At 35.0% G+C, this 13,764-nt stretch overlaps 1 protein-coding gene across 1 annotated transcript; it reads right to left on the bottom strand.

The window, feature by feature from the left end:
• Positions 1–879: 879 nt before the first annotated feature.
• Positions 880–6,931, bottom strand: LOC133302876 (mitochondrial metalloendopeptidase OMA1). Its single transcript, XM_061502692.1, has 3 exons — positions 5,701–6,931; positions 5,413–5,561; positions 880–1,538 (listed from the first exon to the last, which is right to left on the bottom strand). Exons 1-3 carry the CDS (start codon positions 6,637–6,639, stop codon positions 1,289–1,291), a joined length of 1,338 nt encoding a protein of 445 aa, XP_061358676.1. The 5' UTR covers positions 6,640–6,931; the 3' UTR covers positions 880–1,288.
• Positions 6,932–13,764: the final 6,833 nt, after the last annotated feature.

The raw sequence follows: 13,764 nt of genomic DNA, 5'->3' as shown, positions 1-13,764 counted from the left end.
GACGGGAAAATTCTGCCTACCAAGTTTTAATACAGTTACGTATCAAGGACTCAAACTCGAAACCACTATTTAAGTAGAACAATCGCTTGCCAGTTGATCCACTTGCTTGGTGGTGATTCCTATTTTCCCATTAACCTGCTACACTCAGACATGAAAGTTGAAATAAACAAATGACAACTCCCAAAGCCTTTCCTTCCATTGCAAGCACATTCACTCCGGGGTATCTGAGAATGCAGGATTTAGCAAGCATATGTAAAGTCCACGAGTTAAAAAGAATATCCCTTTACAATTAAAATCCCACATTTTTTTCAGGGCATTCCCCTGTCTTTCCTTTGCCTCCTCCTCCAGAATTTAGCAGTTTAAGAACAAGTTGACCAGCAAAAATTTTTCGAGAACCTCGCTATAGACATAGCATAAGTTGGTATTGCTTGTATGTCAGTCTTATAATCAAAACCTCCTTCCCTACCTGGGCTTAAAAGTTTCTTCTTCCAACCTTCCATCTTTACTGAGGACCCTTTCTTTAATCCAGGTTAGATATGACCCTTTTGATCTCCCCTATTTTAAAATGTAAGCCCAAATACTTGCTTGGGCTATCCCGGACTCACATGTTCAATATGGCAGCCAACTATGTTCTAAGTAATGTGAGAGATATTTAACACAATTGATTTTAAATTGTGAAGTCTAGATCCTGTTGCTAGATGCAAAACAATAGGAATTTAGAATGCGCATAATTTGGTAAGCTTCTTCCACCTTGGCCTTAAAAAACAGAATGGTCAAAGTTGGGGCCTCTTTTACCGATTTCATACTTGTCAATAATCACATTTACACACACACAAGTTCAGCAATAAGGTCAAAGATCATAATTATCCAAATGGTGTATACAAGCCTAAATTCATGATGCATAGGCCAAGCCTAAAAGGGTGAATACACTGCGGCATCAGAAAAAAGGAGGGCTAGAGAAAAGAGAAGTGTGAGTGTCAAAACCGGCCCACATGCTACAATAAACCACCCCCCTCCAAAAATAAATAAATAAAACTATAGAGAACCATCCCTGCAATGGCAATCTAGAATTATTCATATTAATTTTTCTCTGCACTTTACAAATCATAAGAGCTTCACTATGCATTTTCGGGTTGGGAAAAAAGGGAAGAGGTATTCTCAGTTTAATGGATATTAATTCACATATTGAACACAGAAACAAATACAGAAGTTGATTTCAAACGTAGACAAAATTAATATATTCTTCCTTCCAAGTTTTGTAGTTTGTAAAGGTGGTGGTTGTGCAGTTCTATAGAAATCCTTCAATCCCACGTCCTGCTCTTATGTCCCTATATATAGTAAGTGCTTCTTCCATTATCTTAGCTTGAGCCAGCAATTCTGCTCTCTTTCTTCCAGATGGATGTGTAGACAGATAATCCCTAAGGGTGGAATCGCCGGTGACTTTTCCCAACTTCTCGTAGACACTCGGTGCCACCCGGGGGTCATAGCCAGCTGACGCAATTAACAGCAGCCCAATGTAATCAGCTTCCATTTCCATTCTGAAAATTATGAATAAATTGGATTAAGTTACAAAAATTCGTAACCCAATAAAATTCCCATTCACAGATTACCATCATTGACCCCTCCAAAATTAACATTGTATCACACAAGTAGAGGTGGCAAAGTGGGCGGCCTGCCCCGCCACACTCCGCCATCAATCTGCCAAAAAATGAGTCAGCCCGCCCCGCCCTGCCCCGCCCCTCTTTTGAAAGTGGGCTGAAAAACTCAGTCCGCCCCGCCCCGTTGGGCGGGTTAGCCCGTCAGCCCGAGCCTATTTTACACTGACCCGCCTCGGCCTGCCTATGCCCGCCTTCAACCCGCCAAAAAATGAGCCCGCCCCGTTTGGCAAGTTGGGCAGGTTGGCCCACCGAGCCAAGCCCGTTTTGCCGGCTCTACACACAAGGGCTACAATTACAACAATCTTCCATTACAACATAAAAATCTACCAAGAAGTACAAGCACAAGCAGCTTGAACACAATCATACAAGTATAAACTCAACGCCGAAGATAACATTTTCCAAAGACAACATTGAGAGGGACCAATGCAGATACCACACGGTATTTTAAGTTCATGTCCCAAGGAAAGTGCGAGAGCCATGTGAAAACATGGATAGATAGTCACAATACAATTTTAAGAAATTGATATTAATGTACCACAAAAAAGTCTGGTCGAATATTATGAAGCTAAAAGGAAGCACAAGCAGTATGAACAAATTAACGAACATTTCAGAAAGATAATTGAAAAGGAGACCAAGAGAAAACCTAACAAAATCAGGTCTAATGATATCCTACTCACTTAGGACCAATCCACATTCCAACCAGAAACTAAACCGATTACGAAACTTTAAATAATTTGATTGTAGGATGTGCATCTCACAAACCACATAGTCACACTCACTATGCAGATCATGCTTGTAAAAAATCATTTCAACTCAAAATTTTAAACTGTTACGTGAAGACACGTTAATGGTTTTATATTTTATATCATATTTCTCTGACACACCCTCATACGAGAGCTCATTGAACTTGAAAGATGGACAATGCACAATCACACCTATATGTGGTAAGAACAATAATATTTAATTATTTATTATCAGAAGGAAAAAATTTATTTTCACCTATTGTGATATTGTGATTTATCATTTGACCCCTTGTGGTTTTAAACTTATCACTTAGACACATTGTGCTTAAACAATTTATCATTTAAACCCTCGTGGTTTCAAATATTCACTTAGACACCTTGTGGTTTCAAAAAAATTTACTTAAACCCCTTGTGGTTACAAAATAAAAATTTTAAAAAATAAATATTTAAAATAAATTTCCCTTTTTTTATTTTATATCCTCACCTAATGCATTTAGGGTTTAAAAAATAAAAAAAAATAAAAAAATTCACTTATTTTAATCAAGAAAATAAATACAAATCAAATATTATTTTATTTTATCTATTTTTTACCCGATATCGTTATAAAATTATCTAAAGAAAGTAAATATCTTATTTTGATAATACATATTTAATTTATCTTAAATAATATTTTTAATTTAAAATATATTTGTAAAATAAAAAAAAAATTAAGATAATTTATAAATTAATTACAGAATAAATAACTTGAAATATTTTTTAAACCCTAAATGCATTACATGAGGATATAAAATAAAAAGGAGAGAAAATTTATTTTAAATATTTATTTTTTAAACCACAAGAAGTCTAAGTGAAGAATTTTGTAACCACAAGGGGTCTAAGTGAAAATTTGAAACCATAGAGGGTTAAATGATATATTATTTCAACAAAGTGGGTCTAGTGATAAATTTAAAACCACGGGGTCAAATGATAAATCACAAAACCACATTGAGAGAAAAATTAAGTTTTCCCTTATTAGAATAGTGGCAGGTAAAGATCAAACTCATGAACATATAATCATAGAGACTTTTTTTTTTAGTATTATGATTACAAAGGCTTTGATACCACATAAAGAACAATTTCAACCTAAAAACTTAAGCTATTAGGCGAAAGAACATTAATGTTTTTATATTTTATATGATATTCCTCTAACAATGCTCACAAAATATTTTGCAAATTCAAAAATTTGGTTTGAATTCAATCAAAATTACTTCACAAGAACATAAAATATGATTCTTATTGTACAATATTCTAGAGTGCAGAGACAGATCTAAGAACATTTAAGCATTCATATACCCCAAAACCCAGTTTAAAATGAATTACTTTGGTCTATCTCACGTTCAGAAATTCTGTATAGAAATTATCACTCAATGTAATTCGCTTCTGATACAGCTCTGCTTTACGGGTAAGAGTTTACACAGAAAAAGTGAAGAAAGATGAAAGAGAAAAAGGGAGAAAGAGGGAAAAAGAATGCTTTGTCTTTATTGCTGTGTAGAAAATGTACAAGGGCTTAGCACTTACAAGGGAAAAGTCCCTTTGCTGCGTCACAATATTTAATCACATGATTATTTAATTATATAGTTTACAGAGAAAGAGGGGAAAATAATGCGTTGTCTTTTTTGCTTTGTAGAAAATGTACAAGGACTTAGCACCTACAAGGGAAAAGTCCCTTTCACTGAGTAATAGGCTCAGTCAACAATCGACCTGTAAAAAATGCTTCTATACAGAAGGAGGACTCCTCTTATCCTCCGGTTACAGCCTTTGTCCAACGGTCTAACCACCTAACTACCTAACTTAGTATTAATATCTTGTTTCCTTATCTCCACAAAAAAAATAAAAAAAATAAAAAAAATAATAATCTTGATTCCAGCATTCTCCAAAAAAAAGTTATATATATGAAGTAGGATCCTTTGACACCGGTAAAAAGATCAACGACTCTGATTTGTAAGCATGTGACACCATTGATCTTTTTTGATCTAACGGCTATCAGATGAGGTGTCAAAGGATCCTACCTCTCTCTCTATATATATATATATATATGTATGTATGGGTAATTGTAGTCTCATGTGACAGCAAAATTTTGTTGTCAACTGCACACTTAATTTATAGTGGGGCCCAATAGAAAAAAGAAAAAAAATAAAAATGGCACAAGTATCGATCTATGTACATAAGATAAAAAAAAAATCCTATTGCAAAAGATTAACATTGCCTTATATATATATATATATATATATCTGTGTGTGTGTGTGTGTGTGTGTGTGTTGGTTCCAGCTACTCTTCACATGACTTTGGCATTTTCCTACAAGAATATACCTTCAAACTAAAGGATTCCCCCCATACTTCATTTATTGACATGTTTTCTTTGAAAACAAAGACTAACAGAGTTTTGCTCTTTATCTGCAAGGTTTTATCATGATGGCATTGTTACAAATAAGGAATTGATGCATTTAAGAATTATGACAGAAAATGTGTACAATTTATGTGAACTATCCTGAACGCTCAGACCATCTGTTTATTACTTGCTCATTTTCTAAAGCTACTTAGTTTTTTCTTTTGGGCGTTTTGCCCCAATGTTATACTAAAAAAAAAAAAGCTACTTAGTCCCTCTATGTTTCTGTTTCTTTTTACCTTTTCTGCTGGGGCTTTGCCCCTCTATGTTACCAAAAAAAAAAAAAAAAAAAAGCTACTTAGTCTGGGTTACTAGTTAGCATTCCAGTCCATTTATGCCTTAGCTCATGTAGATGTTAAAAGTTAAGCATTGGATATAGGTTTGGTGTGTAATGCCTTCATAAAACGTAGCATAGTGAATTTTTTTTAATAAGTCACAGCAGTAGCATTGCATCAACACTCAAACATATTTCAACATGAAATGAAAAAAAATTATGTGTCCATGAAATGAGTCTACTAAAATTAAAGAACCAAAAAGGAAATCAATGATTACAAAGAGAGAATGAGAGATAATGAACAAAATGTACCTCCTGGAGAAAGGTAACCGTAAGAAAAGGGATGACATTGTGTTGACAATATCAGGCATGACAAACTGATAAAGTACCAACTGTAGAATAGCAAACCATAGATTCTTTGTAATCCCCTCAGCACTGTGTCTAGCCACAGCATGCCCAACCTAATCAACAAGAAAACCCATATAAACTTACATATGTGCAGCTCAAAATAATAAACTAGCAAGTTATAAGGTGTAAGTTTTAGATATCCTACACATATTTAACTGCCAAAACAAGGAGTTAATCCAAGCACAAGTATACCTCATGTCCAATAATAGTTGCTATCTCTGCATCACTTCTAAAATGCTCTAACAAACCAGTGAATACAACTATCTTCCCACCAGGTAAGCAGAAGGCATTAACAACAGGCTCATTCACCACCAAAACCTCCCAATTCAATCCATCCAAATGAGAGGTAGCAGAATGTGTCCCTCGTTCCTGACCCTTTTTCCTGCTTTGTTGAACCCACTTGTCATCAAGAATCTCATCCTCCCGGTTCCACTTTCCTTCAATCTTCCCTTCATTCCCTGCCAATGCACTAAGTGTCTCCCTTCCATCTCCTTCAACCATCATGGTATGCTCTGATGCATAATCCAAATCACTCCACACCTGTTCCTTCCTCAACCCTCTCTGCAATGCATCAATGATATCCTTAGCTATCATCCTCACCCTCACACTTTCAGGGTGTATAGAAGGCAATATCTTACCCTTAAAAGAAGCCTTCAATTGCTCAAACTGATTCTCCCCAAGCCTCCTCTCCATGGCTCTTGACAACAGAATCAAATGGGTTCGCTTGGTGTAGGGAACTGTTTCCAAATTCCCAAAATACACAGTGATCAAAATCCCTGAACCAACCATCACAACAACGAAAACATGTCTAGGATTCTGAAACCAACGCCTTGGTCCTCTTGGCTTGAAATGCTGCACATTGTAAGGATCCACATAATAAAATCTCCTAGCCCCAACATGAAACGGATTGTGAAATTTCCTGTTAGCCCCAACACCCCCTTTGCCTAGTCTCTGAGAAATTGAAGAAAACGAAGAGAACCCATTAAAGGTAGCTCCTTTTGAAGCCGAATCCAAATACCCAGATTGGAAAATCCTCGAACTACGCTGAAAAATATGATTTTGCGGCGAAACCCTGGAAGCCAAGCTGCGAAAACCATCAAGAGCGAGCTTTCCCCTTGTGTACCACCCCATGATCGCGGAAAAATGAAATAGAAAACAAAAGAAAAATGGGAAAATTGGAGACTTAGAGCAACGAAAAATTCAGGGTGTGCCGTGAATCGAAGTGGTAAAACATGGCAGGGTTAGGAAAACAGGAGAACATGTCACCGCGAAGAATCTAGATAGAGAGAACCGACAGACACATGTGAGAAGACCAAACGAAACAAAGGTAAATTCAGAAAAGGAAAACCAAACAACAATGGAATCTCAATCAAACATGTTTGCAGAGTCATGGCCGAGTCTGCAGTTGTATCAAACCTCAGGAATAAAATGAAGTGGAGAAATAGGAAAGGATTGAGAATTTTTAATTTTATTTTTTTATATAAAATTTTGTGTTTTTTTTTTTAGTAGATAAAGTCGTGTAATTTTTGGTTGATTGATTAATATCAAATATATGTGACACCTATCATTATCTTATACCTGACACGTCTCATGTTTATGGGAATTATATAATAAAATTATAAAAAAAATTAATTTATGGAGAACTGTTTAGAGAACGTGTCATCTAAAATAATTATGTTTATTGTACCCAAAAAAAATATAATTATGTTTAGATCTATGTTACACCGACACCTACACCTACACCTAGGGACACGAAATGATATGATATTATGATACGTTAATTTTAAAATCAATAAGTTAGGACACATTTTAATATTAAAAATATTTTTAATATATATAATAGGGATAGGTCATTTTGTCTAGCTTTAATTTGCCTACCACACTTAACTCTATTAGATTATAATCTCATCCAATGATAGAGATTTACAGAATAAATTAAATATTTTTACCCTTTTCTTTCTCATCCCCGCCTCCCACCCTTTCTCCCTTCTTCATTTTCTCTCTATCGATGACCAAGATAGAAAATAGAGAAGCACATACTTGTTGTTTTCTAGTTTTATGTTGCTCAGTGATCCTTAATAATATAAAAGCATAGTACACAATATATGAAGAATTTAATTATATCTTGAATATAATGAGACTTGTTTATTTATCATTATCAATTGCGTGGAATTCTTATTCTTATATTGCTTCAGCATGCAACACCAAACACATAACTGCAAACTGCAAACTGCAAATTAGCCATCCACAAATATATATCTATACTAAAAGAAAACAATAATTTGACAAGTTTACTGACGTGTCGCTCTCTCCTTCAATATCAACTTTGTATCACACTTGAAATCATTTAAAATCTTTCTTCTTTTAGTAACTTTTTAAATTCAAAATTTAAACTTCATATAAGTAGGAAAAGAGTTTAACATGTGGCAAATATCTGTATTAATATTTCATTACTTTTTTAAAATTCAAATTTTAAACATGATATAGGTGGGAAAAGAGTTCAACATTGTTTGGTAGCAGACAATTGTATTAATATCCTACTACTTTCTATATGGAAATGAGAGTTGTTGAGTATATTCATAATATTTATTGGAAAGTGTATTATTATGGTTTCCCTTTAAGTATATTAATACCTGCAACACCCTTTGAGAACCAAGGTCCCTCGTCTTTATTTATTTCTGCATCTATCTCATTTTCAATTTCATGGCTTGCATTCCTTGTTGCTTTTTTGCATCCATTTTCACTGACCCTTTGTTTTGTTAGTACTAAAAGAGCTCCTTTTAATAGTTCAGGTAATAGATTGGTTGTGGGTTTATCTAGATTCATTTCATCACCTTTTCCCCATTCATTATGGCTAATTTAATGTATGTTTTTTTTCCTTATTTTGCTTCACTGTTAAACTAGGTGTTGTCAGGGATTAGTGACATTGCTAAAAATGGGATCTTTAGCAAATAAGAGACTGACAAATTACTTGAAACAGCTTCACCAACATCCTTTGAGAACCACGATCCCTCTTCTTCATTTATTTCTGCATCTATCTCATTTTCAATTTCTCTTTACATGGTTTGCTTTCCTTGCTGCTTTTTTGCATCCATTTTCATTGACCCTTTGTTTTATTAGTGCTAAAAGAGCTACTTTTAATGGTTCAGGTAATAGATTGGTTGTGGGTTTATCTAGATTCATTTCATTAACTTTTCCCCATTCATTTCATTAACTGTCTCTCTTTACATGTATTTTTTCCCCTTCTTTTGCTTCACTGTTAAACCAGGTAATCACTGCAGGGGTGTTGTCAGGGATCAACGACATTGCTAAAGATGGGATCTTTCGAATAAGAGACTGAAAAATTACTTGAAACAACTCCAACAACACCCTTTGAGAACCACTGTCCCTCTTCTTCATTTATTTCTGTATCTATCTCATTTTCAATTTTCCTTTACATGGCTTGCTTTCCTTGCTGCCTTTTTGCATCTATTTTCATTGACTCTTTGTTTTGTTAGTCCTAAAAGAGCTACCTTTAATGATTCATGTAATAGATTGGTTGTGGGTTTATCTGGATTCATTTCATCAACTTTTTCCCATTCATTATGGCTAATCTAATGTATGTTTTTCTTTTCCTTCTTTTGCTTCGGTGTTAAACTAGGTAATCATTGTTGGGGTGTTGTCAGGGATCAGCGATATTGCTAAAGATGGGATCTTTAGCAAATAAGAGACTGAAAAATTACTTGAAACAACTACAGCAACACTCTTTGAAAACCACGGTCCCTCTTCTTCATTTATTTCTGCATCTATCTCATTTTCAATTTCCCTTTACATGGCTTGCTTTCCTTGCTGCTTTTTTGCATCCATTTTCATCGACTCTTTGTTTTGTTAGTCTTAAAAGAGCTACCTTTAATGGTTCAAGTAATAGATTGGTTGTAGGTTTATCTGGATTCATTTCATCAACTTTTCCCCATTCATTGTGGCTAATTTAATATATGCTTTTTTTCTTTCTTTTGCTTCATTGTTAAACCAGGTAATCACTACAGGGGTGTTGTCAAGGATCGGCGACATTGTGTCAAAGAAGTTTACCGGGATACTGAAACTTTAATTCAAACGACTTCTTCTCATAGCGATGAGCTTTTTTCCCTTTTGAGTTTTACTCTTATCCTATCCAAATTCTAAGTATAGTAACCTTTTAAAATTTTAATATTCATGTAGAAAAGAAAGTACTATAATATTGACTACGGAGGATGATGGGCTTGGGTGTGATAGAAAGTTGGCCCTATGTGATCAAAAGCTGTTGGTAAAAATGGTGAAATGAGTTTTTTTTTTTCAACCCAAAAATGAAAAATAACATGTTGGTCTTCATTAAATCTTTCTTGGGTTTTGTGAATGTTATGTAACAGCAAAATGAATACATCATGTCATAGAGACATGTTTTTGTAGGGCCCATCAAATATTAGAAAAAAAAAAATAAACAAAAAAGCTAGCACAGAAAACGATATGAGAGTAGGAAGAAACAAAATTTTATAGTAACATGATATTAGTTTTTCCCATCTTTCTTTTGATGAGTTATGCCATGTATAAGGGAAAGTGACCAAAATGCCACGCTTTGACAAAAAAATTATCAGAATGCCACGCGAACAGTAAATTTTCCAATCTGCCACGCGGCATAATTCGCTACACAGTGTAGCGAATTATGTATGCAAGTAATTTGCTACACAGTGTAGCGAAATATGCCACGTCAGAACGCACAGAACCAAAAATGCCACATGTCAAATTTTGCAAAATTCGCTACACAGGGTAGCGAATTTTGCAAAATTTGACATGTGGCATTTTTGGTTCTGATGTGGCATATTTCGCTACACTGTGTAGCGAATTACTTGCATACATAATTCGCTACACTGTGTAGCGAATTATGCCGCGTGGCATTTTGACAAAATTTACTGTTAGCGTGGCAGTCTGGTAATTTTTTTGTCCAAACGTGACAAAATGGTTACTCTCCCTAGAAAAAGGGACCAATCCAGTACCGCTTGCTTAAACCTTTATATTTGAACTACTACCGTTTGGATGGCTTGTGCTTTTGGTTGTTATAGGTACGCATCAGGCATCTAAATGAACTGAATTCTTAAACTAATATCATCCCAAACATATTTCATGAAAGAATTTATTTACAATTAAATTCAGGCTTTTTTATTTTAGATACTCATAACCCATGATATGATAGAAAAGATGAAAAATAACATCCTTTTTTAATTATTTCTTCTTTCTTGATTTTTTTTTTCAGGTTTTGATTGAACAGTTGACAGCTTCTCCTTGAGACAATTTGCTTTTAATGATTTACTACGGATTAGTTGTTGAAGGTTAGTCATTTTTCAACATCTAATTTCAACTGTTCATTGCAGGAGCATGGATATAGACGTAGTCAGGTATAGGTGGAAAAAGTGTACAATTAAAATAATTCATCATTGTCAAAAATAGATTATCAAACACAAATGACATTTCTGGTCAACTATTTACTCAAGCGACCCCCATGTACACGTCCATGGCCGCATCCTCGTAAGAATTTAAAAGGTGGTTTTTTTTATCGAGTTTATGGGATTCCTGTGGCGAGATTTGAATCATTACATATTGAGTTTTTTTCTTCTTTGATCTCAAGTGTTTCTGGAAAATTCATTAGTAGTAACAATTTATCTTGTGTTCCTTATATCTAATTTCTTATCAAATGAATTTTTTTAGCAGTGAACCAGATGAAAGCTCACAGTTTGGGTTAAGATATTTGTCTCCTCTTTGGAAATTAATAAGGTCATTTTCATTGCAAAATTATCTCTATTTTAACTTGAATAATTAATAAGGTTATATGTGTTGGATGATTTGAGAGACGTTTGTCGTTTTACCCATTGTAACACTCTGTGTATATCCAGTTTGTTAACATGTCATCGTATTAAGTCACGCTTAATTAAAAATACGGAATATCTTTTTCTTTTCAATTATAACGTCATTATACTTAGCCAAGTTGATTACTTAATCATTTTCATAAAAACATCGCTTGTATATAAATTGCAAAAGACAGCTAACTGAAATACCTCAATATATAAATAAGTGAGTATCTAAGTCACGGATCTACGACACGCAGTCCGGACAATATCCTGATACATTAATACAACTCGCATCTAAAAACATAAAGTCAAGTCAATGTGGCATGAACAAACCCCATGCTCACCAAATAGACAACATAACCAACAGAGTCTCAACACAGTAATCCATAAAGCTAATGACATAAACGCTACAGACATAATCCAGCATCCAAGCATAGTCAGCATACATAAGCAGATAAACATCAATCAACTAAGCTCCGGCCTCCTGCCGCTAGAGGTTTCAACCCCTGGATTACCTGAACCTGAAATAAGTGCCCCAAACGTGGGGTGAGATCTCTAAACAGAAATCTCAATAAGACAAGGGGTCCTCAAGGATCTTCCACCCCAAGCTCACTTACATGTGCAATATAAGTTCCAAAAATAGTTAAACAGTATAAGTTCCAAAATAGTGCAATGCAGCAGATAATCATGTCATGTGTGTTATAACTAATCTACTGGCCAAAGAAATGCAGGAATACGTCTATTACCCACACTAGTGCAAGACGCCACTTGCACCCACCCACAATGTCACCGTCTTGTATGACGCCACATACTCAGGCTTACCGTCTAAGTGGAACAACACATACATATTATAAGCAATTGCACATAAAGCTCAACAGCATTTTCAATTATCAAAGCATGTAAACACATCATGCATATAAATCATTCCCCATGGGGTATGGTGGAACCACACAATGGTTAAACCGATGACACGAAAGCTTACCTCGCAAGCTAGCAATCCAAGCCAAGAGTCCAACCAATCTCAAAGCCCAAACACAGCAGAATCACAATTTGTTTTGGACCAGTATCATATCAATAATCATACTCCACAAGCATAAGACATAAAGACAACGCATTTCCTTTACGTTTCATGTCTTTAGGCTTCTCACAAAGCCACAAGTCATTAATTACTTGATTCTGACTTAGTTTAATCATTACAGAAGTTCAACTTAATCAATCTAGGGTCCACAAACCCCAAACACAGTTATGTATGAACAGTACCGTTACTGTTCACGCAAACCCAGAATATTCGGATATATGTCGGGGACATATCCGGATATCCCATATCCGGATATCAATATCCGGATATTTCGCGACAGAATGCAGATTCTGCATTTCGCGAAGATATCCATCAAAGGTTCAACTTTTACCAATTACATACGTTCAAGACTCCGTTTTTAGGCACATATAGGTTCATATACATGTTAGTTACTTGTTTAACTCTTTAAACATGCCAAGAATCAACTTTTAACATATAAAACTCATGATCAAAGGTGGTGAAGCTTAACCAAGCTCAAAACAAAACAAGGAGGTGTTCTTGGAGCTCTCCCTTCAGCTCTAAAGGTGCAGGCTACAAGGTGTACGAAAATGGTGATCAAAGGTGGGTTCTTTCTCACCAAAGATGGCTTCTTTAAGCTTAAAACACCAAAACAAAGTAGCTCTCAACCCAAACACCAAGCTCAGCCCTTAGACTTCCCAAAAACAGAGGCCCCAACCCAGAAACCTAATCACAACTCACCCCCAAGGGTAACTCTCACTCACACCAAGTGTTTAGGAGAAGGTTTCATGAAGGAAAGAGGTCTCAAGGCTCACACCATGTAGAAGAGAACAATGGAACAGTGCATCCACCAAAGAGTCACGTATTCTGAGTGTATGGCCTAGAGTTTTGGGCCAAAAATGCATATATATAAAGGTTTAAGTCTTAAACACATAGTATTAGTATTAATAGCTACGCTTAACATTTTAATCTCAAACTTTAGAATCTGAACCTACTCAATTTTCTAAGATTTTTTCATATTTTTATTTTATTTTCCACAACACCTTTCCGGTAGGCGCTTTTCCATAGCCAGTATCAGTTCTGGCACCAGTTCACATTATTTTAACTTGAAATTTGTTTTACTAGTCCTATATATTATTCTAGTGACATATACACACTTTTCATAATATTCTGGGATACTTCACCGTTACGCATTTATATAAGTAGCAGAACCGGTATCTGCACTTTTCGTCAGAAAATCGACTTTCAGTATTATTACTCACTTACCAATATTATTTAAGCCTAATAATAATTATTAAAGTCAATTATGGAATTATTTCCTAATTTCTCATAATTAATTAATTAACTTCCTTAATTAACAGT

Source organism: Gastrolobium bilobum, unplaced genomic scaffold (genome assembly GCF_033153095.1).
Source record: "Gastrolobium bilobum isolate Gb01-03AN ecotype WA unplaced genomic scaffold, APGP_CSIRO_Gbil_v1 utg548, whole genome shotgun sequence".
Taxonomy (NCBI): Eukaryota; Viridiplantae; Streptophyta; class Magnoliopsida; order Fabales; family Fabaceae; genus Gastrolobium; species Gastrolobium bilobum.
This window is presented reverse-complemented; position numbering and strand designations above follow the sequence as displayed.